The sequence below is a fragment of the Mustela lutreola genome, chromosome 17 (genome assembly GCF_030435805.1).
Source record: "Mustela lutreola isolate mMusLut2 chromosome 17, mMusLut2.pri, whole genome shotgun sequence".
In the NCBI taxonomy this organism is placed as follows: domain Eukaryota; kingdom Metazoa; phylum Chordata; class Mammalia; order Carnivora; family Mustelidae; genus Mustela; species Mustela lutreola.
In genome coordinates this window covers 4,699,006-4,725,367 of record NC_081306.1, presented here as the reverse complement: position 1 = coordinate 4,725,367, position 26,362 = coordinate 4,699,006, and the positions used below count along the sequence as shown (strand labels likewise).

Here is a 26,362-nt window from a genome sequence, read left to right as displayed (position 1 = left end):
AAGGACCTGAGTGAGGCAGGCAGATTATTATCTCCCATTTTACAGATGGGGAAATGGAGGCACAGAGAGGTGAACTGACGCAGCCAAAAATCACACAACTTGTAAGTGGCAGAGCCGGGATTATACCCAGGAAGTCTGGCCCCAGGTCCTGTGTTCTTAACCACCAAGCTATTTTTGTATGACCATAGAAAAAGGGAACCCATGCTTATGGGTAAAGATTACTAGGGGTGGGGGGAGAAAGTTTGATAGTTTCATAGAAGAACATTCTCTACACGTGGCCTTGAGAGACAGAGAGATGGTGAGACAATGCTGGATCCCTCCCCACTAACATCCAAACCCTTTCTGGGGTTATCAAGCCCACAGCTCCCCCGCCCTGCCCTGCAGGAAGTCATTCCTGGAGGATCATGGTACACACTAAATTCCAGAGCTGACGTCATCTGTGGTCCTCCCCCTGAGAATCTGGATAGCAAGAGGTTCACAAATATGGGCACCCAAAAGCTCGACCCACCCTAATGGAAGCTACACATTGACCTTGGAATGGATTGAGCACCGAGTATTTAAGTTCTTCTCTTTCCGTGCTCAGAGTGGTTGCCTCAAATGCCTGGCACAGGAGAGGTTCAGAAAGAATTTGTTCCACCCCACCAAAGGGTGTTTTTTGGGGGAAATACCTCGCCTCACGTGCACAGAGACATGGGGGTATTTAAAGAGACGGGCCAGCAGCCTCCCTTCCCTCCCAGGGCCCTCTGATGCTCAGAGGAAGCTGGTGCTTCCATCACATTTGGGGAAACAACTCAGAGGACCCAGAGCCCTTGCCCCTTGCCTGTGGATGGTGGAGGTGTTCCTCATGTCAAAGCTGGAGGAGCTGATCCTCTCCAGAAACGCCTGGGCCAGTTCGGGCGTGATGTCATAAACCGTGTCCAGCTGCTTGGTGGCATTGTCATAGCTGATGAACAGCCCAATCTGGTGGACAAGGACAGGAAGCCTGGTGGGGAGGGCTGACTTGGCCCCAAGCCGCACCCCCCCCCAGCTGGTGGTCCGCGCTGTGCCCCATCTCAGAGACTCAGTTCCCCTGGTCACTGATTTCTTTTTTTTTTAAATTCATTTTTAAAAAATTTTTTATAAACATATAATGTATTATTAGCCCCAGTAGTACAGGTCTGTGAATTGCCAGGTTTACATACTTAATGGCACTCACCATAGCACATACCCTCCCCAGTGTCCATAACCCCACCCCCCTCTCCCTATCCCCTCCCTCCGGCAACCCTCAGTTTGTTTTGTGAGATTAAGAGTCTCTTATGGGTTGTCTCCCTCCCGATCCCATCTTGTTTCATTCATTCTTCTCCTACCCCCTTTAGGGTAAATACCCAGTTGTCACTGATTTCTCAACACTCTGTAATAACTGTTTTGGCTTCCTCCTTAACCCAACACTTAGGAAAATGTTCTATTTTAGTATCTGAGCCATTGAACTCTTTGAAAGCTAATGTTTGCACATTTCTTTGTAGATTTGTTATGTAGAGGTCAAACCCCCCACGTTGCATCTCCACTTCCTCATATCAGGGAGATCATATGATAATTGTCTTTCTCCGATTGACTTATTTCGCTAAGCATGATACCCTCTAGTTCCATCCACGTCATCACTAATGGCAAGATTTCATTTCTTTTGATGGCTGCATAGTATTCCATTGTGTATATATACCACATCTTCTTTATCCATTCATCTGTTGATGGACATCTAGGTTCTTTCCATAGTTTGGCTATTGTGGACATCGCTGCTATAAACATTCAGGTGCATATACCCGTTCGGATCACTATGTTTGTACCTTTAGGGTAAATACCCAGTTGTCACTGATTTCTCAACACTCTGTAATAACTGTTTTGGCTTCCTCCTTAACCCAACACTTAGGAAAATGTTCTATTTTAGTATCTGAGCCATTGAACTCTTTGAAAGCTAATGTTTGCACATTTCTTTGTAGATTTGTTATGTAGAGGTCAGAGACGGCAGTCCCCAAATGTTGCACTTTGGGGCATCAGGGGTTTTTTTAATAGATGAATGAGTTTACAAATGGGTGTTGGGTGATGAAAAAGAGTATGTGCTCCCTTGGTAAGATACAAAGATAGAGAAAGATAGAGATATATAGATTCAACTGTATTAAATATACCATTCAGGTTCTTTCTCCTCTTGTTCATTTTCTGCCTAGTGTCCAAGGATGTCAAGCCGAAGTTTCCTATCCTTCTATGCACTGTTATTCTGTGCTCATGAAGTTGTCTCTCTCTTGTGGATTCTACTCTGTCCACATAAAATTCCCTCTTAGTGTTGGTATCCTGTGGCTTTACTTCCCTTGTCTACACTTTTAGAAGATGAAGAAAAGCTTCAAGTGACCTCCTGACCTTAGAAACTCCTCCACAGGTGTCCAGCTTCCTAACAATTTAATCTCCATCTAACTTCCAGAAGTTCACTCAATATTGGGAGAGTGAAACTGAGGTTTAATCCACTTTATAACTGAGGATTATAAAATTGAAAGATGTTTGAAATAGTCTCAGCCTCCTAGGTTAAAAAGAGGAACCTAGATAAGTCAACTGTACTTCAATTAAAAGTTCTAAAAATTTTTCTTAAAAAGAAGAACCTGGTGGGGGGGGGCCTGCGCAGCTCAGTTGGTTAAGTGTCTGCCTTTGTCTCGGGTCATGATCCCAGGGTCCTGGGATCGAGTCCTGCATTGGGGTCCCTGCTCAGATGCGAGCCTGCTTCTCTCTCTGCCCCTCCCCCTCCACGTGCCTGTGCTCTCTCTCTCTCTCTCTGTCCTCAAAAAATAAATAAATAAAATCTTTAAAAAAGAAAAAGAAGAACCTGGTTCTGCATCCGGTTTCACAATAAGAAGACACTGTTGGATCAACTTGCCCTTGAGCAAGCCAGTCTTGTGATACAAACACTTCTCTCACTGGCCAGAAAAAAGTCAAGGCACACATGATAAAAACTGAACGCAAGCCCCAAAGTCTTTATGAATGCCTCCCTGTTGGAAGCATCTTTGGAGGCTGCATTCCAGTATCGTGATGTTCAAGGAACTCTGGTGTCACGGGGTCAACATCAGGAGGACAGAGACAGGCTGACCAGTGAGTGAAAGGAACCTTAGAATGTGTACATTTCTCAACTGTAGACTCTATTGTTAAAACCCAACCAGTAGACTCTATGGTTAAAACCCAACCAGTGCTCATGCTGAAATGGCGATATAGACGTCGTTATAAATGGAAGTCTCTAGTAATCCTTGGCCTTTCTTGAATACAAAAATACCCTAAAATGATTCTTTTTTTTTTTTTTTTAAGATTTTATTTATTTATTTGTCAGAGAGAGAGAGTGAGCGAGAGCGAGCATAGGCAGACAGAATGGCAGGCAGAGTCAGAGGGAGAAGCAGGCTCCCTGTGGAGGGCAAGGAGCCCGATGTGGGACTCGATCCCAGGACCCTGGGATCATGACCTGAGCCGAAGGCAGCTGCTTAACCAACTAAGCCACCCAGGCATCCCCCCTAAAATGATTCTTGGTTCACAGCCAACATTTTCTTTATGCCATGTTTGTCACCTCAGAGCTATCTTGGTTGTCTACAATTCCCGTTCTTTTCTTGGCTCGTCTACCCTAAACACAATCTGATGACGGGCCGCTTGAGACCTCATCCCAAGAGTTCTCTTCAGAGATTCTAGATATACTGGCTGAGGAGGGTATCCAATTTTCCAGAGCACCTTGACTGGCTGGCTGAACACGAGCGGTTTAGAGCACACCCTTCCCAGGATGGCGTGCAGATGGGGGCGGGGAAATGTACGTTTCCCACTTACTTCTACAGGACTGATTTTTGCAATTTCTTCAAACGATAGGTGAACCATGTATCTGCCCAAAATCCATAAGTTTTCTGCACTGACCCATGAAACAGAGTCATCTGCAAAAAAAATAAATAAATGGAGAAATGTATAAATAAATTAAATAAATAGGTAGATAGATAGATAATGGCCTCTGCCTGGTATGTCATAGTCAAAAATATCTTTGATATCAGGACCTCCTTCTTGTGTTCATTCATTCATTCAACAACCATTCACAGACAGCCTCCTACCTGTAAGACTTTACACTACACCTTGGCATTGTGTGGGTGGCATTTTGGGGAAAAGGTAGGAACAGGGGAGTGTTTACAGGGCACAGTGACTCCATCACCAAGAGCTGTTGCAAAAAGCCAGGGGCAATGACTCTCATGCCCAGATGAGATGGTGAAGTCAGCTGCTGTGTGAACTGAGTCACAAGCACAACATTCGCAGGGTGCCTGGGTAGCTCAGTGGGTGAAAGCGTCTGCCTTCGGCTCGGGTCATGATCCCAGGGTCCTGGAATCGAGCCCCGCATCTGCTTCCTCCTCTCTCTGCCTGCTTCTCTGCCTACTTGTGATCTCTGTCTGTCAAATGAATAACTAAAATCTTTTTTAAAAATTAAATTTAATTTAATTTAAAAAAAGAACAAGATGCCTCCTAGCCCAAGAGTCAGAACCATTGGGGTGAGCACAGGTGAACACCCTAGGACCCCCTAGATGACATGTGACTTGGTTATTAGAAGGGCTGGTCCCAGAGGGCTAGAGAACTGGGCAAGAGGGGGCTGGGGGAGAACCACTCAATCCATCAGGAACCAAGCTGAGTTGTTAGAGTTAAATTAATTATAGAACATAAACCGTATTTCGGCAGACCAAGGATCCGGAAGGCCGGGATTTTTTTTAACACCCAAAGTATTCCCAGTTACCTCGAGGAACTTCATGAAAAATAAAAAGCTTAAAGTCTAAGTAGAATTCGTTTTAATTCACTTTAGTAGAATAACGAAACATAGCACGGAGGAATTTTAAAAGGAAAGTCTGTCTCTCATTAAATTCTGGCAATGAGGGCTCAGGAAGTCTAGAGGCCGAGCAGCTCTTCTCGGGGTTACGCACTGGGAGATGCAGATTTCTGGAGGCCGTGAACATGTGTCAGGCAGAGTGAAGTGTGCTACACACTGAAGGCATTGATTATTCTGTTGTTGAATGCTCCTTATACACAAATCTCAAAGCTTAATTCCAGGAAAAGGACTGATTGGCCCTCACTACACTCCAATCTCACAGGCTTCCTTTAGTTTCTCCGAAACACTAAGCCCATTCCCACTCCCAGGCCTTTGTGCTTGCTGTTCCCCCGGCCTGCAACATCTTTCCCCCAGAGCCTCACAGGACCCATTCCATTTCCCATTTTGGTCTCAATTCAAACTTTTGTAGAAGCTGTGAACTCGGTTTTTACACTTCTACATGGTTGGAAGTCACATCAAAAGAAGACGGTTGTGGCATATGACAATTGTGAAATGCCAGTGTCAGGGCCAGTAAGTAAGGCTCGAGGGGACACAGCCATGCCTGCTCACCTGTGGGCATTATCTTCTTTAGCACCAGGATAACAGCATTGCCTCGTTGAGCCACACTATAGGCCCACAAAGCCTGAGACATCCACTCTGACCCTTAATAGAAAACAAGGGCCAGGGTGCTGGGTGGCTCAGTGGGTTAAAGCCTCTGCCTTCAGCTCAGGTCATGATCCCAGGGTCTAGGGATCAAGCACAATATCAGGGTCTCTGCTCGGTGGGGAGCCTGCTTCTCCCTCTCTCTCTCTCTGCCTGCCTCTCTGCCTACTTGTGATCTCTGTCAAATAAATACACAAAATCTTAAGAAAAAATAAAATAAAATAAAAAGAGGGTCAAGCCCTGTTCTGGTCAAAAGCGCTAAGCCTTTTCACGGCATTTATCCATTTCATTTTATTTTCTTCATATCACCTACTGATCCCTGACTCTCTGTGTGTGCACGTGCGCTCGCTCGCTCTCTCACTAATTTGCTGGTTTAAAACTTCTCTCCACCTACCCTCCTCCAATACAATAAGAGCTCTCTCAGACAGAGACTTTGGCTTCTTTTCCTCTGTGTCTCCAGTAGCTGACACACGGTAGGATTTGCTAAGTGTTTAAAAAGTTTATTCTTAGGGCACCTGGGTGGTGCAGTGGGCTAAGCCTCTGCCTTCGGCTCAGGACATGATCCCAGCGTCTTGGGATCGAGCCCCGCATCGGGCTCTCTGCTCTGTGGGGAGTCTGCTTCTCCCTCTCACTTTCCTTCCATGCTCTCTCTCTCTCTCTAATAAATAAATAAAACCTTTAAAAAAAAATAAATAAGAAGTTTATTCTGTTGACACGACTCACATTAAAAACACAACAAATTGAAGCCATCTGCGACACTGTCCGCATTACTCCTCTACACATTCTTTTTTTTTTTTTGCTGTTGTAGTAAACCTAACATAGAGTTTACTAACTTAACCATTTGTAAGTGGATGGTTCCGTGGTATTAAGTACATTCACCTCGCCGTGCAACCGTCAACACCACCCACTTCCAGAACATGCTCATCTTGCAAAACCGAAAAGGTCTCCAAGAAACAACAACGCCCCCCCCCGGGGTCCTCCCACCTCCCAGCCCCTGGCAACGAGCCTCCCTTCTTTCTGGCTCCACGAATTGGACTCCTCTAATACACATCTGTAAAATAAATGAGTCTTGACCTATTTCTGCCTTGGCTGCCAGGAAACTTCGCACTAGATTTCTGTGCTTTATTGCCTAGATTTCCTTTTAAAAATGTACCAGGTCTCTCTCTAATCCAGATTGAGGATACAGATTTTTTAACTTGAAACCTCACTCTGAAAGGTTCTTTTCAAATCCGAGATGCTGTTGCGACTGACGTTCTACAAGCCAGGACAGCCCGCTGACTGTAATGGAGACGTGAACGTGTGGAAACTGTATGCCCCTCTCCACCCCCCACTGGTACTCTCTCTAAAATAAATAAATAATATCTTTTTAAAAAATACATTATATTTATTTATTTGAGAGAGAGAGAGAACTAGAGTAAGAGAGAGCACGAGTCAGGGCAGAGGGAGAGGGAGACTCCCCACTGAGCAGGGAGCCCAATGTAGGACTATATCCCAGGACCCTGGGATCATGACTGGAGCCAAAGGTGGACACTGAACAACTGAGTTATCCAGGCACCCCTGGGGTGTTTTATTCCATAAGCCACATCAAACCCTTTTCGGAAGGTGGGAAGGACAGGTAAAAATCAGAAATGGCAATGAAATCAAATTCCTGTCTTCGGAGAGGAAGCACCACCTTTAAGGACAGACACCCCCCTTGAAAAGTGACCCTACCTTGAAGGTCAGGCTCACCACTAGCGTTGGAGGACATCTGCAAAATCCCAGTCATCCAGGAGTAGAGAGCTCTCTGGGAATGAGCCGAGGTTTGGTCGTAGAGATCTTTGAACACCGCAGATCTAAATGACAAACATCCGGGTGTCACTTAAGGAACAAACAGCTGGAGGACTAGAGATAGGGTCAAAACAGCCAATGGACCCAAAGCTGTCTTGTGTTGAAAAGCCTTCCCCCTTCCTTGTTACACGCACCTATTGTCCCATTTCTCCTTTGTCCTTTACCTCTAAATACCTCCCAAAGAGTGTCCTCCACTTCCTCTCTTCTTGGTCACTTATTTTGTTTTGTTTTGTTTTTTACGATTTTATTTATTTGAGAGAGAAAGCACGATTGGGGGGGAGGGGCAGAGGGAGAGGGAGAAGCAGGCTTTCCTCTGAGCAGGGAGCCCAATTCAGGGCTCGATCCCAACACCCTGGGAACATGACCTGAGCCGCAGGCAGACGCTTAACCAACTGAGCCACGTGTCCTTTTTCTTCTCTTTTTTTGTAACAGCTTTATGGAGATATAATTCCCACACCATACAATTCACCCATTGAAAATGTACCATTCGGTGGTGTTCCTAGAGTTGTACAAACATCACCACATTCAATTTTTGAACACTTGGAGCATCTCAAAAAGAAACACCATACACTTTACCTACCACCCCCCACCTACTAGTCACCCCAACCTCTAGAAACTATTGATTTACTTTCTGTCTCCATAGATTTGCCTCTTCTGGACATTGCAGATAAAAGGAGGAATGCGGTATGTCATCTTTGTGACTGGCTTCTCTCACTTGGCTTGATGCTTCCAACGATCACGCATTCTGGACAAGGCATCAGTACCTCATTTGCGGCCTTTTCAGAGCCAAATACTATTGCATGGCCTGTACCCACCACATTTTATTTATCAAACCCCCAGTTGATGGACCTCTGGTGGTTTCCACCTTTGGCTTATTATGAATAATGCTGCTATAAACATTCACGTGCATGGGGCACCTGGGTGGCTCAGTGGATTAAGCCTCTGCCTTCGGCTCTGGTCATGATCTCAGGGTCCTGAGTTCGAGCCCCTCATTGGGCTCTCTGCTCAGCAGGGAGCCTGCTTCCTCCTCTCTCTCTGCCTGCCTCTCTGCCTACTTGTGATCTCTGTCTGTCAAATAAAATAAAAAAAAAATTCACGTGCTAGTTTTTGTGCAGACAGACATTTTCATTTCTCTTGGGTAGACACCCAGGAGCAGAATTGCTGGGTTAGAATGACAACTCTGCACTTGGCCTTTGGAGGAATGGCCAGATTGTTGTCCAAAAAGGCTGCGCAATTTCCCATTCTCACCACGTGAGGGTGCTGATTTCTCCATAACCTCACCAACCCTGGTTAGTACCTGACGTTCTGGGTTTGGGTTTTTTTTTTAAGTTTTAGTTTTAAATTTCAGTTAGCTAATGTACAGTGTAATATTAGCTTCAAGTGTACAATATAGTGATTCAACAATTCCATACACCACCCGGTGCTCATCACAAGGGCACGCCTTAATCCCCGCCACCTATTTAACCCATCCCCCGTCCACCTCCCCTCTGGTAACCATTAGTATGTTCTCTGCAGAGAGTCTGTTTCAAAAAAAAAAAAAAGAGTCTGTTTTTTGGTTTGCCTCTCTCTCTTTTTTTTTTTTTAAGATTTTTTATTTATTTATTAGTCAGAGAGAGAGAGAGAGAGCGAGCACAGGCAGACAGAGTGGCAGACAGAGGCAGAGGGTGAAGCAGGCTCCCTGCCGAGCAAGGAGCCCAATGCGGGACTCGATCCCAGGACGCTGGGATCATGACCTGAGCCGAAGGCAGCTGCTTAACCAACTGAGCCATCCAGGCATCCCTGCCTCTCTCTTTTTTACCCTTTTCTCATTTGTTTTGTTTCTTAAATTCCACATATTAGTGAAATCATATGGTATTTGTCTTTCTCTGCCTGATTTATTTCACTTAGCGTCATACGCTCCAGTCCCAGCCATGTCATTGCAAATGGCGAGATTTCATTCCTGTTATGGCTGAGTAATATCCGTGACGTGTATATGATCTCACCTTCGTCATCCACTCATCCCTCGATGGGCACTTCGGTAGTTTCTACAATTTGGCTATTGTAGACACGGCTGCTATCAACATTCAGGTGCATGCTTCTCCTCAAATTAGCATTTTTGTATCCTTTGGGTAAATACTTAGCAGTGCAATCCTGGGTCCTAGGGTAGCTCTATTTTTAACTTTTTGAGGCACCTCCATGCTGTTTTCCAGAGTGGTTGCACCAGCTTGCATTCCCACCAACAGTGTAGGAGGGTTCTCCTTTCTCCGCATCCTCGCCAGCATCTGTCATTTCCTGACTTGTTAGTATTAGCCATTCTGACTAGTGTGAGGTGGTACCTCACTGTGGTGTTGACTCACATTTCCCTGATGCTGAGTGATGTGGAGCATCTTTCCATGTGTTTATTATCTGTCTATCTTCTTTGGAAAAAAATATCTATTCCTGTCCTCTGTCCAATTTTTTAATTGAATTGTTTGGTTTGGGGGTGTTGAGTTTTAAAAGTTCTTCAAATATTTTGGATACTAACCCTTCATCAGATAGGTCATTTGCAAATATTTATCTGACATTTTGATTATAGACACGCGACTGGGTATGAAGTGTCTTGGTCGCCTTTAACTACTATGGCCTGGGACGCTTCCCACCACACCTCTCCTCATGGCCACAGTCACCATACGGCCTCATTGTTGCCATACTCAGCAGTCCCACTTGGTCCAAATAGGACTTGACCTTACAGTAATAATTTGAAAGTTACTTTTTAAATAAATGTTAATTAAAAAGAGTGAGTCATGGGGTTCCTGGGTGACTCAGTCAGTTAAGCATCTGCTTTCAGCTGGGGTCATGATCCCAGGGTTCTGGGACTGAGCACTGCATCAGGCTCCCTGCTCAGTGGGGAGCCTGTTTCTCCCTCTCCTGTTCCCCATCCTTGTGCTTTCTCTCTCTCTCTCTCGCTCTCTCTGTCAAATAAATGAATAAATAGACAAAATCTTTTAAAAATAAATAAACAAAAATGAGTCACTGTAGGGCGCCTGGGTGGCTCAGTGGGTTAAGCCGCTGCCTTCGGCACAGGTCGTGATCTCGGGGTCCTGGGATCGAGTCTCGCATTGGGCTCTCTGCTCAGTAGGGAGCCTGCTTCTCTCTCTCTCTCTGCCTGCCTCTCTGCCTACTTGTGATCCCTCTCTGTCAAATAAATAAATAAAATCTTAAAAAAAAAAAAAAGAGTCACTATAAAGAAAGAAAAAAAAACAAGTAAAGAATAGTACCAGCGGTGTATAGATACGGCAAAAATTGTGAGGATGGTACCAGAATGACTGACATTTGGGCGGCACTGTTTTACGCAAACCATTTCTAAGCTCCACAGATGGTAAGCTCTGCTTCAGGTCTCACAGGTTAACCTGCTCCCCTTGCTTCCTCCCCTCTGCCGTGTACTGCCTCTAAGAAATGGGGAGTGGGGCTCATGGGCTGGGGGAAAGGCTCACAGGTTCTTGAAAGCGTCCTCACGCAGGTCCCGGGGGAGCTTCTCTGCAATTTCTGGCTGCAGAAGGCTGCCTGAGGAGCCCCTCAGCACCCTGCCCAGGATCTCCACACACTCCAGGGAGTTCAGCACCTGGAAACACCTCTCCAGTGTGATGAGAAACAGGCTGCGGTTCACACCAGGGCTCTGCAAGGCTTGTTTCCGGATCTCTCCCAAGTCAAGAACAATGTCTTCCAGCTCCTAAAGAAAAAAGGTAGGGTTGTCTTGTGAGAGGCCTCTAGATTTGGAAACCCTGGGAGGAACCACACTTAGCAGTGGGGACATTCAGGACCACTGTTTAACACCATGCTGCTCTGTCAGACCTTCTAGAACTTTCCATTTATTACAAAACCAAGTTGAGGCCTTCACCAGCCTCTCCCACACTAGGCAACTTCTCAGTCTTCAAGTTTACCTCATGACTCGCACCTCAGGTGCATGCTTGAGCGGGAATTCCCGCGCCAGCTCCTTCCTCTAGTGAAATCCAGCTCATTCCTCACCGATAAGCTCAACTGTCATTGGCTTCTTGGTGAAGTCTTCTCAAAGGCCCTCCTACCTTGGTCAGATCAAATTCTCCCTCCATTAAGTGCTCCCAAGAGCACCTTAGCCAAACTCCACGATGCATTAGAGATGCTTATGGGCCTGTCATTCCTCCTTGCCAATGGTTCTCAACCCTGACTGCCCACCAGAATCACTGGGGAGTGGTCCCAGCACCACCACACAGAGTCTGATTTAACCGCCCTTCGGTGGACCCCAGGCAAATGACTGTGGTGTGCAGCAGGGGTCGAGCCAGAAAAGTCCTTGGTGCCCAAGCCATATGCCTTAGTGGAATGCCTGGAATCCAGAAAATATGGAGAAAGCCTGTTAGGATGAATGAAGGAAGGAATGAATCAACAAACGAACGAACAAATGATTCTTTTGAACCACAGAACTACCAGGAATGCTGACACGGCTTAGTCATAATTTGATTGGCACCTCAGTCTTTCACCCAGCACAGCCTGTACACATAGTAACCACCACTGACTAGCAAGGACCACACACTCAACAAAGGTTATACTACGCTGTTATTACCTCACGATCACAGGTGATGAAAACACAAGATAGAATAAGCCACCTGCCCAGACTTCCACAGAGCTAGGATCTGAAACAGGTGCATCTGCCTCCAAGCCCACACCTCTAACCATGACCGAGCATTTCCTAACTTCAGTCATTTACTCTCAGAGCTAAACAGGGTCGTGATTAAGAATGCAGCTAGGAGGGTGCCTGGGTGGCTCAGTTGGCTGGGCAACTGCCTTTGGCTCGGGGCATGATCCTGGAGTCCCAGGATCGAGTCCTGCATCGGGCTCCCTGCTCGGTGGGGAGTCTGCTTGTCCCACTGACCTCTCTCCTCTCATGCTCTCTCTCTCAAATAAATAAATAAATTCTTTAAAAAAAAAAAATGCAGCTAAGAGTTCTGCAGCAGAGGTCTGTGGATAGAATTTAGGGCATCTGTGAACACTGGAGGAAACTGCTACCTTCATTCTACTGCTACCTTCATTCTACCTTCATTCACTTTCAGCATTTCCTTCAGGAATGAATAGTAGATAATAAGCTACCAAGGCACCACCAGTAGGACCTTGGAGTTGTCATTAGGAAAAATCAGACACTTTCATAACACATTACAGTTGTCACAGATATCTTGAAATCTCCTTTATAATCCATACCTTCTCAAAATTACAAAAGCTATTTGACTCAGAGCTAAATCTTGTTATTGGATGTGTGAAGCACATCAGTTACTATACTCCCAATGCGTTTGTTTTATATATTTTGATAAATGTCTTTCAATAGAATTGGCTTCTTTTATAATCCTCTGTGTTTTATTTTATAGATTTTTCACAAGTTATTCTGAGAAGAAGCCAATGGGCTTCACGAGATGCCAGAAGGACCCACAGCCAGAGTCAGGAGCCCAGGTTCCAAACTCAGACCTGCCACTCTCGAGCTGTGGCCTGTGGCGGGATGCAAGGTTATTCATTCAACCTCTCCAAGCCCGTTTCCTTACCTGAACATTGAAATGGTAATATTATGATTGTCCTTATCTCAAAAGTCCTGGAAAGGACTCAATCGGTCCGTGCATGTTAAACCCTTAACACAGTGTTGGCAAACTATGATTCACAGGCCAGATCTGACCCAGGGCCCGTTTTTGTGAATAAAGTTTTATTGGAACATATCCATATCCTTTCATTTACCTGCCACCTCTGTTTGCTTTCCTGCTACAAGAGCAGAACTGAGTAGTTGTGACAGAGAACACATGGCCTGCGAAACCTAAAATATTTAGTATCAGGTCCTTTACAGAAATGGTTTGCTGACCGTTCTCTTAGAATAACACCTGACACACAGCAAACCCTCAATAAACATTAACCAATATCATTTTCACAGAGCAGCATCCTCATTTTTGCCGTATATTTGCACTATCTTTACTGTTATTTACTTCCTAAGTTTTTAATTTTTTTTTAAATTTATTTATTTATTTGACAGATAGAGATTCCAAGGAGGCAGAGAGGCAGGCAGAGAGAGAGAGGGAAGCAGGCTCCTGGCCGAGGAGAGGGCCCGATGGGGGGCTCGATCCCAGACCCTGGGATCATGACCTGAGCCAAAGGTAGAGGCTTTAACCCACTGAGCCACCCAGGCACCCCTCATATGTTTTTATTTAAACCAACTCTTTTTTTTTTTTTTTTAACTTTAGTTCATTTCAAAGGGAAACATCACATCTACCAAATTCACAGGTTAGATATATCCATTCTATTTGAATAACAGACATTAAAGTTAAGTCTGTGACTATTAAATTGTTTACATGGTTCAACTCCTTCTAGGAAACACAGTTCCCTACATTAAGGTGTCTTTAAACCTCACTGTTCTGGGTCTCAAGGATTTTCTAGGTCTCACAGACCTTGCTTTGTGATGCTCTTTGATCTTCAACTTTGTTTGGGGCAAATTTGTCTATTTCTGTTTTGGATTTTGTTGTTGTTGTTGTTGTTTTTCCTACCCCCAGACTGTAAACTCCTTGAGGGCCGGGGTAGACTTTCATCCTTGAACCCAGTGCCCCCTGATGCACTGTCATCATCCATGGACGTTTACTGGGCCAAACCATTAGAAGTTCCTCGGTACCCTCTCCTCTCCTAGTTCCCATAAGGCTCTTCACTTGCACTTTGGTCAAAGTAAGCGAGAAAACCAAGGTCTGCAGGCTCCTGGGGGGGTGCAGGTTGTGAAGGGAGAAGTTGGGAGGAAAACCTAACGAAGGCCCGAGTCAGGCTCTGTTGGATTCAACTCAACAAATACCAACTGGCCCAGGATTTCCCCTCCTCCCCGGGTGCCAAGAACGCCTCACCAAGAGGTCCTTCTTGTCTTCTAAGAGGCATTTCATGGCGGTGCAGAAGCGCTGAGCGTCGGTTTCCCTCAGGTCTTCTAGCAGCTTCTGGGGCTGGTACAGGCGCTGCTGCAGGTGGTTTTCCATCGCTGCCTGGTTATGGGGTGTTGAGAAGAGTCAGTGAGGACAGGCCAGGAGCACGTGGTCAGCACCATGGCCAGCAGCCCAGCCAGGCCACCTACTTCCCTGCAGAGCCCACCCGCCGGCAGCTAGAGGATGTGTTTGCTTTGGCTGGCTCCAAAACTTTTCATCAGCTGCCAACATTTCAAAGTCAGGGGATTCCCCACAAAAATCCAGACTTCCAAGGTCTCTTGGAAAACACAAAGATTTGGCAACACTAGGCATATCCCCTTCCTGGTGATAATAGTGGGCTGAGGGGCAGCTGTTCCCTGTAATTACACTCCTGTTCACCGCCCACCCAGCCAGCCCATTTGGTTCCTATAGGCGACTGGGGTTTCAAGTCCAGAACAGTTGGCCTCTGTCCAGGGAGTTTACCACCCCCAGGCTGGCACTGCTCAAACCCTCTCCCACGCCCCAAGCTACCAGCATAAAAGCAAAATTCAGGCAGCACGAACAAACTTCCTCTTGGCCTCCCCTCGGAGTGAGGAAGAAAGGACAGCAGCCTCTCCTAAAAGAGATGACCTCTGCTGTCTGGGGAATTATTTTCTAAATCTCTGTTAAATAAAGGTGCTCCAGAAAGGCAGCATACTGTGGTGGCATGGGCAAAAAGTGGGCTCTAGAACCAGACAACACCCAGGAATGTCCCCACATTGCCACCGACTAGCTGTGTGGCCTGGGACAAGTTACTTAACTAGGATTGGTAGATAAAACACGGGATGCCCAGTTAAACTGGAGTTGCAGTTAAATGGTGAATAATTTTTCAGCATTTAAGTATGTCCCAAATATTGCATGGAACATACACTAAAAAAAAAATCATTTATTGTTCATCTACAAATCAAATTTAACTGGGAACACTGTATTTTTTTTAAGCAACCTCTACACTCAATGTAGAACTCAAATGCAAGATCCCAAGATCCAGAGTCACACATTCCACCAACTAGTCAGCCCAGCGCCCCAAGAATACTATACTTCTATTTGCTAAATAGGCAACACTACTCTGAGAGCCTCTGTTTTCTCAACTGAAAAGTAGACACAGTAGAGACTTACCATGTAGGATTGTTGTGAGGGTGAAATGAGTGTGTGTAAAATGTTTTCAGTTGTGCCCAGCACACAGTAAGTGGTCGGTAAGTGCCACCCCTTATTCCCTATCTTGAATGAGTTACATAATGATTTGCTTAGTGATTCTCCCTAGTAATGAGACCTCCGACTTCTCCTCTGAGTCTCCAGTGTCTAGAACAATGCCTCACAGAGATTAGAGGTTAGATAAGTGGACACTGAATGAATATACAAATTTATCCACAGGAAGAGAGAGAAGATAGCTACTATTCAAGCTAAAATATATACATTTCAATGAGAAAACTTACTGCTGGAGAGAGAAAGGGCAGGCATTCCTTGCCTTTAGGTGGCCACAGACTGATGAACAGAAGAAAGTAAGTCAGTGCCATAAGGCCAACAGCCACCTCCAGCTAGTGGGTGTCTTAGGAAAGGGTTAGCAACCAGCTCTCTGAATGGAGTTCTCATGAGAATGTTGGCTGATATTTTCATTTGCATTATAGAGTAAAAAACAGACAATAAAGACATCAGGGCTTCATTTATTCTGATGTCAGAACTTCATTCGTCAATGACAATGACTTCTTTGCTGAATCAGATTTTTTTTTTTTTAAAGATTTTATTTATTTATTTGACAGAGAGAGAGAGATCACAAGTAGGCAGAGCAGCAGGGTGGGGCGGGGGGTGGCCCAGAAGCAGTCCCTGCTGAGCAGAGAGCCCGATGCAGGCTCGATCCCAGGACCCTGAGACCATGACCTGAGCTGAAGGCAGAGGCTTAACCCACTGAGCCACCCAGGCGCCCCTGAATCAGATAGTTTTTAAATACCGAAAGAATATTCCCTCAATTTTCTGTGCTTTCCACATTTTAACAGTATAAAGACACAGTATAAAGACACGATGTGTCACCCTGGGCTGATGATCGTGCTGAAGAGGCACGTGCTGTCCAGTCTGCCACAGTCCCCAGCATGCCCTACTGCTCCACAATATCCTTGCCATCTATTACCATGCCTCTGCTACCATTTTTCTTACAGTAGAATTAAAAGGGAAGAAAATTTTTCTTGGACCCATAATTAAGAGACTGATCATTACACCCAAACAGCCAGCTTCCTGTAATTCCGTTTAGCAACAGAATCCCCCAAGTTTTAGCCGAGTTAGGAGTTTCTCAGAAAGACTTCTTTCTTCTGCGCCGTGACATGTGAGTGCAGAATGTGAGCAGGAGGAAGGGTGCAACTTGCCGGTTACGTCCTTAAAGAGAAGGTGCTCACCCTTCACTTCCTCTTTCCCACCACCCCTTCTCTTGGGCCGGAGAATGGATGTGCTCTCTCAGTCACATGGGCAACGAGTCCCTGAGGATGACAAAGCCACCAGATCGAAGGAAGCTGGCCCCTGGACAGTCTTTTAAAATGAGAGCTCCGTCCTGGGTGACTCAGTGGGTTAAGGCCTCTGCCTTCCGCTCAGATCATGATTCCAGGGTTGTGGGATCGAGCCCCGCATTGGGCTCTCTGCTCAGGGGGGGAGCCTGCTTCCCTTCCTCTCTCTCTGCCTGCCTCTCTGCCTACTTGTGATCTCTGTCAAATAAATAAATAAGATCTTTTTTAAAAATTTAAAAAAGAGAGAGCAAGAGAGCCCCCTCTCTTCTCTGGACCTCCCACTGAACTCTGAACTGTAACATGAGATAGAAATAAACTACATTGTTTGCGCTGTTGGAATTTGGGGTCCCTTTGTTATAGCAGCTCAGCCTCCTCCCCAAGACACCAAGTCTCCATCAAAGGTAGAACGAGGAAAAACACAAAAGAGCTTGTATCATGTTTCAAAACAACTGGACAGAACACGTTTCTTCGTGGCAGTGAAAACTAGCTCATACCTAGTCCACTTCCCCATCCTGCTCCTACCTGGCCCCTGAGTGTACAACCCCTGGGTCCTAAGAGGGGATTATATGATAGGGATGAGTCTCAGGTACACACCTGCAGGCTGGGGATGGTGAAGGCAACATTCCGTGAATTCAGATAGGCCAGGACTCTGTGGGACAGGTCTGCTGTCCACCCATGCGAGCTTTAGTTGAAGACAGGAGAAGGTCACGATGACAGGTTCCCCTATGATGAGGAGTTCCCCTACTTGCCAAGTGGCCAGAAGACCAGAATTCAGACAGCATGTGGGGAATGGGCCGGGGATGCTAGAAAATTTGTGTTTGGAGGAGGCAGGACATTTGTTAACCTGGCACAGTGGTGGGGGATTTTCCAAATCTAAGAATCTCCGTGGATCCCACTCTCTCCAAGACAATTATCAGTTTACGAGCTGTGTGCAATATTCTAATTCCCATAAAAATCCACTTGGATTAAGTACAATCCAAACAGACTGACTTGGAAAGATACCATTATGATATTAAATTTAAAAAGCAGATACAGTGTATACCACAAGAGGCTAGAATAGCACAGTTAAGAGTGTGAGCTCAAAAGCAGATTTGAATCCCGGCTCTGCCACTTAATTGTGTGGCCTTAGGCAATTTACTGAATTTTCCTGTGCCTCAGTTTCCCTTTCTACATACTATAGCCAAAATTGTGAAGATTGTTTGTTCACACACATAAAGTGCTTAGAGCAGTACCCAGCCACATAGAAAACACACAATTTCACTCAGAACAACCAAAAAATGGAAATGACCCAAATGTCCAACAACAAGTAAAAGGTTAAACAAACATGGTACAACCATGGGAGTTGGGGGAAACTGGACAGGGAGACGAACCATGAGAGACTATGGACTCTGAAAAACAACCCGAGGGTTTTGAAGGGGCGGGGAGTGGGAGGTTGGGTGAGCCTGGTGGTGGGTATTATGGAGGGCACGGATTGCATGGAGCACTGGGTGTGGTGCATAAACAATGATTTCTGGTACACTGAAAAGAAATTTAAAAAATAAAAAATTTAAAACAAACAAACAAAAAAACAAATATGGTACATCCATTCAATGGAATGGATATCAATCAAAAATATATCAATAGGGGAGCCTGGGTGGCTCAGTGGGTTAAGCCGCTGCCTTCGGCTCAGGTCATGATCTCAGGGTCCTGGGATCGAGTCCTGTATCGGGCTCTCTGCTCGGCGGGGAGTCTGCTTCCCTCTCTCTGTCTGCCTCTCTGCCTACCTGTGATCTCTGTCTGTCAAATAAATAAATAAAATCTTAAAAAAAAAATATGTATCAATAAAACATGAATACCAAAGGAATGAGTGGGACTTCAGCTTCCAGCTGTGATGGAGTAATTGGGCGCAGATAAATCCTCCTGCCTTAGACGACTGGAAGGCCTTTTACAATCCCATTTTTGTTACTAAATAAATGGATAGATGAATGAATGAACACAAAGATGATGGACAGATAAATAGACAGATCAAATTTAGCCTGAAAGAATATATCCACAACTATTAACCAGAGTTAAAGTTACATTAGGAAGAAGAATGTTTATGGGGATACTCTTTCACATTAACGTAATTGGGTGCCCTTGTCCTGGGCCCTCAGACCCCCGTATTTTTCTCCCTCATAGTATTCATCATATTAGAATTATCTGTTAATATTTGTCTTTCCACAGCACGCTCTAGTGGCCTGCCCTGCATCCCCGGTATCTAACACCAGCCCATATGCCGTATATAACATGACAGGACACTGGATACAGTGGAGCCTCAGCTCCACCACATTTCCCAGCTGCATGACCTTGCCTCCCTGTGCCTCAGTTTCACTCTTCTGTCCAACTGGATCACAACAGGACCTTCCCTGGGGGAGCTTGTAAAGATAAGACATGTTTCTAGGCACAAAGCACTAAGAATGGGACTGTTACACTTGTGGTAGCACTTGTGCCAACAGAGAGGAATAAAAGATTGTGAAACAAATGTAACCACTTTAAAACACCTGTGCCCTGGTTGATATCTTTTTGTAATGAGTACATATGTATGTATTACTTTTTACAATTAAGAGATTCCCATTTAGGAATTTTTACTAAACATCCGTTCCATTCCTTCCCCTCCCCTCGAGGGTGGGTTACCTTTGAAACTGTATGAGATCCAGTAACGCTACATGGAAATAAAACGAAAAGACAACTTTAAAAGAATCATTCCAGAGAGATCAACAGGTACGTTCTGTTTGAAATTCTTAGACGCAGCCAAGTGGGGGACAGAGTGGGGACATTACCATTCAGATAGCTTCCATTTATGATTTCTTCCTAAAAGACAGAGAAATAATGTCGAGTAAAACATCCAAAAATTGGCTGTTCCAGTAGAGGAGATTTTGATTAAAAGAAAATGGGATACTCACCGCCATTTTTTGCAACAATGGATCCAAATCTGTAAGGAAGCCAGTGAAGGTATAACTAGAATTAATTTTGTGATCTTCAGAAATACACATATGGGTTAGGGAAAGAGAAGCTCCCCCCCAAAAAAAGTCACTTATAGAGGAAAATTTTAGTGAATTTCAATTATACCTGTGACCATGTGTGCCCAGTGTGCGAAAACCCTAGTTTGAAAAATCCTTTTAGAATAATCCTGAAAATCCTACACATACGTGTGCATGCACACACGGACTGACACATACGCGTGCATGCACACACGGACTCACACATACACATACATCCCAAACACTCTCCAGCACCCTGTACCTAAACCAATCCATCCCACTACATACCCTAAGATGTGTGGAAACTACGGCAGATTCTTCCCCCCCCTCAGGACTTACCCTGCCTGGAATCTGGAACTCTATGACTTGCCACTCCATGGCTCAGAAAAAGGAACAGGAAAAGAAAGGACATCCGAGGTTCCTGGGACATCCTCCTGTAGTTAATTCAAGCACAGAAGTGATTCAGGTTTGTATTTTTAAAATGTATTTAAGAACATTCAGAAGACTTGGTGCACGTGGGTGGCTCCGTTAAGCATCCAACTCTTGATTTCGACTCAGGTCATGATCTCAGGGTGCTGGAACGGAGCCCCACATTGGGCTCCATCGTCAGCGGGAGGATCTGCTGGGAGATCTCTCTCCCTCCCTCTCTGTCTCTCCTCCTGTCTTCTCTCTCTCTCTCTAAAATAAATAAATAAATCCTTTTTAAAAAGAGAGAGAAAGAACATTCAGAAGACAAAAGGGAAAAACTAATAGGCCCAGAACCTCTTGGGCTCTTTTTAAAAAATGCATTTTAAATTCCATGTACTGTGCTCCATCTAAACCCTTCCGTTAGTCAAAGACACAATCATCTCTCTTCTTGATGACAACAACGGCCAGTTTATGTTCTTACATCCCCTCTCACTCCCCTCAATCCAGCAGAGAGGAATGATTAGAAGCATGGGCTCTATTCTGACGAGGGGTTTATATCTAGGCGATAAAAAGAACTCTTACAACTCAGTAAGTGCAAGATAAGCCAGAGGCGGGGGAAAAAAAAAAAAAAGATACAAATTTAAGTTTCATTTTAAACAAAAGAAATGGCCAGTAAACTCATAAAAGATTGTCGGCATCATTAATTATCAGGAAAATGCAAATTAAATGCACAGTTAGATACCCACTACACAGGGGCGCCTGGCTGGTTCGTTTGGTAGAGCATGTGACTCCTGATCTCGAGGAGCCCCACATTTGGGTGTAGATATTGCTTAAAAATAAAATCTTAAAATTAAAAAAAGAGGGGTTTCTAGGTGGCTCAGTCAGTTAAGCGTCTGCCTTCAGCTCAGGTCATGATCCCAGGGTCCTGGGATGGAGCCCCACGTCAGGCTCCCTGCTGAGCTAGGAGCCTCCTTCTTCTCTCTCTGCCCCTCTGCCTGCTCCATGCTCTCTCTCTCTCTCTCTCTGTGTCAAATAAATAAATAAATAAAATCTTAAGAAAAAAAACACACTACTACATATACTAGATGGGCTAAAAGTTGAGAAGACTGACAATACCAAGTGTCGATAATGATGGGGAGCGGGAAGAATCTCTCTGGAAAACTGTCTAGTGGTGTCTTGTACAGTTCAATATGCAACACTCTACCATCCATGAATTCCACCCCTGGGCATTTATCCAAGAGAAATTAAAACTTACGTCCACATAAACACTTGAATAGTTTCATTCATAATAGCTAAAAATTGGAAACAACTCAAATGTCCGGGCACAGGGGAAAGGTTCAAAAAATATATGATACAATGAACATCATTCACCAATGAATAGTAAGTTGGACTTCTGCGCCCAGATCTGATGGAAGAAGATAAACCCTCCTGCCTTAAATAATTAGAAAATCGACCAAAATAATGACACAAAGGCTTTCGGACATTGGACAAGAGGTAGCCTAAGACTGAGATTCTAAGATAAGGGAAACCATTGGCATAAAAATATATATTGGTCTCTGCTCTGGGTTCCTGGCATGGAGCTCCCAAAACTGTGGTAAATTCCTACATGGTAAAAGTACTAGGGGAAACTTTTGTTCCCCTGAGGTGACTTTGGGTGGGCTCCAGGTTGGTTCCTGGTCACCAGAAAAACCAAGCCATGATTCTCTAGCCCCACCCCCACCCTCCAGAGAAGAAAGAGGGGCTGAGAATGGCGTTTATAATTGATCATGCCCATGTGAGGAAGCTTCCGTAAAATCCCAACAGTCCAGGGCTTGGGAGCTTTCAGGTGGGTGAACCCATCACCTCAGGAAGGTGACATGCCCCACCACCACAGGGACAGAAGCTCTTGCACGGGGGACCCTCCCAGACCACATCCTATCTCTTGTCTCTTCATCTAATTATGTATTCATCCATATCCTCCATCGTGTCTCCTCATAAGCTGGTAACAGCGTTTCCCTGAGTTCTGTGAGCTGCTCAAGCAAACGGACCAAACCTGAGGAAGAGGTTGTGGGAACCTTAGATCTGTAGCTGTTAGACCATTGGTTGGGTCCTGACAGGATGCTGCCTGGAGGCCAGCAACCAGGAAGTCACGGCCAGGTATCAGGAAGGTCAGAGGCCTGGTGGCAGGCCACCGGAAGCCAGATCCCACCAGACTCAGCCAAGATGGCGGCTGCCACGACAGGAACCCCCTGGCCAAATTAGGAAGAAAAATCACAAAAGTCCCAAGTAATGGATATTTCACCCCCAAGTTAACAGCTGTCAATAAAAGAAACCCAACGCTCACATCACGTAGCTCTCTCGAGTGCGCGTTCGCTCTCGCGGGCTCTCTCTCTCTCTCTCTCTCTCTCTCTCTCTCTCTCTCTCGAGTTCCCGGCTCTCATATCTCCAGAGTTTGTTTTGCACTTCAATAAACTTTCCTGGCATGTGAGTCACCCACGGTGCTGCATGTCGAGTTCATTCTTGTGACAAGACCAAGAAACTTCGGTGACTCTTTCCGGTCTGGGTGGGTCAAGTCCCCAGGGTGCAGGGTCTCCTCAGTTCACTTGGCAACACAGCCACCTCACACTGAAGTTGTGGGTCACCTGGAGACCTACTGTGTGGAAACCCATTGTGTGGACATCTGGAGGCGCACTACCTGCTCGCTGCCGGAGGTTGCTTCCTTGGAACGGCTCTTAGCGCGGGAATGGTGGGCACGTGGCACATTCCAAGAACGGGGCAAGGGCTGAGGAGACTGATTACCCAACAGTCACGTGATCTCTCAAATGCCCCCACCCCCACCCCGCCAACAAGGTCACCAAACCACAACCCAATTCAAACAAGCTACCTGGTTTTATGGGGCCCAAAGCTGTTTGTTGTTGTTGTTTTTTCCTAAATAGTTTAAAAAAAAAAAAAAAAAACCACTATCTCTTGACACTTGGAAATTCCACGTATGAAATTTAAGTGTCAGTGTCCAAAAGCAAATTTTTAGGGGCTCTGGCCAGGCCAGTTCGCACCAGTGTCGTCTGTGGCCACAGAAAATAACTCTCCGTTCGCCAAGCTGCGCCTGTCCCTATATACACAAGAAATGTGGTGTTTGAGAGATGGCTTCAAAAATAATAGGGGAGGGGGCGCCTGGGTGGCTCAGTGGGTTAAGCCGCTGCCTTCGGCTCAGGTCATGATCTCAGGGTCCTGGGATCGAGTCCCGCATCGGGCTCTCTGCTCAGCAGGGAGCCTGCTTCCTCCTCTCTCTCTCTGCCTGCCTCTCTGCCTGCTTGTAATCTCTCTCTGTCAAATAAATAAATAAATCTTTAAAAAAAAAAAAAAAAAAAAATAATAGGGGAGGAAGGAGGTGGGAGGTGGTGATAGGTCGGCTTGTGGAAACTGAGGGAGGAGTACATGAGGTTCATTACAGTCTTAAGTCTGCTTTTATATGTGTTTGTTCTTCCGGTCAAGTGGAAGGAGGGACCCCCTCAAAATCTGTTTATGGGGTCAAATCAGGTGAAAACTGGGAGCTTTCACCTGACAGTCAGGTAGCCCATACCCCATCCCAAAGAACGGATGCCACCCTCTTGGGGTATTAACAGGAGCTTGAAGGGAACCCCCATCAAGCCCACCCGCGGTTTCCCGAGAATATTTTATAGGCGCTCAGGCATTCTTTCTTACAGATCTTCCTAGTATTATCTAGCTTGTTAAGGAAATGGATTCTTTAACCTCCAAGGGGACTTCCACAACCAGCTTTGCAAACAATTATGCTCATTTTACTGCCCAGGGCAAAAACAAACTGAAACTTTGGAAACCTGCAAACAGCCAAAGGCACACATTCCAACAGGTTTTAAGGGAAGGGGATCCCAAAGCCTTTGAAGCTGTGTTCTGCCCCACCAATCCCACCCCCGGAGCTGGTACATTCAACTCTCATAATAACTCTTACTGCTTTGGGGTCTTTGGGGCTTTAGGGGAAACTGTGGCCCTTTTTTTCTCCCTTTCCTTTGGCTCAGCTGCCCTGGTCATTGGCCTCATTCACAATTCTCCAGTTTCCCAGACAATGAGGCTTCTTGTGCTTTATTGCCAGCATCTCCCTATTAACTCCACGGAGAGGTATATGATTACTGAAATAGATGCTCCACTTTCTGCTGCACATAATGTCTTCGTTCCAAGGAAACCCCAGAGCATCACCAGCATGGGATTTGGTTTTAATTAAAAGCCCTTTGGGTCACTCTCTTTCAGGAGATAGGCCAAAAGGATTGAATGGACTGTGCAGGGCAATAATGATTCCGGTTTCTCCATGGACCCCTCCCTTTCCCCCCCCAAAGGCTCCCCACTGCAGACCGGGGGAAACCAGGCAGGCTGGGGGGCTGCTTTGGTGCAACCTAAAACGCAAACAGCAACAATTTAGCCACAAACCAGAAATGAACGCGGTTTCCTGAGCACCTGGGAGCAAGCATTTGAATGAGCAGGGAGACCAGCCATCCTGGTTTCCTGGGACTGAGGGGTTTTCCTGGGACACGCAGTTCACTTTTACAACAGGAAAAGTCACAGGCAAACCAGGATAAGTTGGTCACCCTACAGATGAGAGATATTTCATCCTCTATGAAACTTGCTGAAATGCTTGCAAGGGGACAGTGGTGAGGTTCTCCCAGTGCTGGCACACCCCATCCCACACACAAACCAACAACTCACAATTACATGGAGTTTTACTGTCTGTAAAGCAGCCCCATTTAAGGTCTGTGTATCACGGATCCATAGTTATGGGCCATCCAGATACCAACTTGGAGATTTTCCACACACACACACACACACACACACACACCCCAAAAATTACAATTTTCATTGCTATCCATGCAAAGTGGGCTACCTGGTCTGGCTTGCCAAATACCAGGCTGACTGAAGTGGATTTGGTAGTTGGAATGGCCAGGCTCATAGTGAATACAGAAGTCAAAGGAGTGGTTACTTTCTGGGCTACAGAAATGGAGGCCTGAGCTCCTGCCCCAGCTTCCCCCTTAATTGGAAGACTCTGGACAGTGATAACCCCTTCCTTTCTTCTGGTCTCAGGGGAGCAGAATGGAAGGCGTGGGATTCTGTGGCAAAAGAAGAGGAAGAAAGGTCTCACCGAGCATCTTCCGTGTGCCAGCATCATGGCAGGCCCTCCCTTCACTTACTCTCTCCATCGGCCCCACGCTTTACTTGACTGGGTTTCACAGAGGAGTTCTGTGGGCGCATGAGGTCACACAGCAAGCAAATGACAGAAAGGCGATCCCAGGGCAGGGCTGCCTGACTCCACAGTCGTCCTAATGCCAGCAACCACCGAATGAGAGAGAAGGCAGCACATCCCCCTCTAGATACACTGTCTCCCTGAATCCTTGCAGAACTTTTTTTTTTTTTTTCTTAAGGTTTTATTTATTCATTTGTCAGAGAGCGCAAGCGAGTGAGCACAAGCAGGGGTTGTTCCTGGCAGAGGGGGAAGCAGGCAGAGGGAGGCTGAGGCTCCCCGCCCAGCAAGGGGCTGGATGCAGGATTGGATCCCAGGCCCCTGGAATGACCCCAAAGCAGGTGCTGAACCGACTGAGCCACCCAGGCGTCCCAAACCTTTGAGGCAAATATTACCATGGTTGCTACTTCAGAGAGAAGGAACTAGGTTCCAAGAAGTCAAAATGACCAGCGCAAGGCCCCACTGCTACCGCGTGGAAGGGCCAGTTCCCAAACCCAGAGCCAAAGATCCAAAGGGTTGACCAGCTTTGCTCCCCAGCCTCCCTACTGAGCACCCGGAACCTAAAACTCCAGGTGGCCGGAGCCCTCTCGGGGACAGGAGCTGCGCTTTGCTAGGGAAGGACACCATGTCTGCTCCTGAGCAAGCTCCCTTCACCTCCCGGGCTGGCACTTCCTCCTCCGCACGCCGCGAAGGGCAACAGGCCGTCCCTCACCGAGCCCGTGTCCACATTTTTAAAGTTCATAAATGCATCCCGTGCGCAGTCGGTGCGCAATCCACTTTACCCTGCACTTGCCCGATTCTCGCTCCGCCCAGCTAAGAGGTAATAAACCGAATCTACGTGAAGAACTTGCCTGGGGTAGAAAAGAGGGGAGAACGCAGCCCCGCACGGCCACCGCATAGACTCCCTCCGCGAACCGCAGCTCTATTACCGGTGCCGTCGCTTTGGGGCTCCTACAAACGTTGCCATCACTGCTGGCTTTTGG

At 46.1% G+C, this 26,362-nt stretch overlaps 1 protein-coding gene across 1 annotated transcript in view; it reads right to left on the bottom strand.

The window, feature by feature from the left end:
* Positions 1-20,178, bottom strand: part of OTOA (otoancorin) — a 62,217-nt gene extending 42,039 nt beyond the window's left edge. Inside the window, exons 1-11 of the mRNA XM_059155219.1 lie at positions 20,087-20,178; positions 19,670-19,698; positions 19,547-19,577; positions 19,401-19,428; positions 17,343-17,430; positions 14,170-14,301; positions 10,774-11,009; positions 7,205-7,326; positions 3,823-3,923; positions 808-960; positions 416-427 (exon numbers count right to left, since the gene is read on the bottom strand). Of these exons, the coding sequence (XP_059011202.1) occupies positions 416-427; positions 808-960; positions 3,823-3,923; positions 7,205-7,326; positions 10,774-11,009; positions 14,170-14,301; positions 17,343-17,430; positions 19,401-19,428; positions 19,547-19,577; positions 19,670-19,698; positions 20,087-20,177 (1,023 nt within the window). The 5' untranslated portion in view covers position 20,178. The remainder of the gene's footprint in view (positions 1-415; positions 428-807; positions 961-3,822; positions 3,924-7,204; positions 7,327-10,773; positions 11,010-14,169; positions 14,302-17,342; positions 17,431-19,400; positions 19,429-19,546; positions 19,578-19,669; positions 19,699-20,086) is intronic.
* Between the last annotated feature and the right edge of the window lie 6,184 nt (positions 20,179-26,362).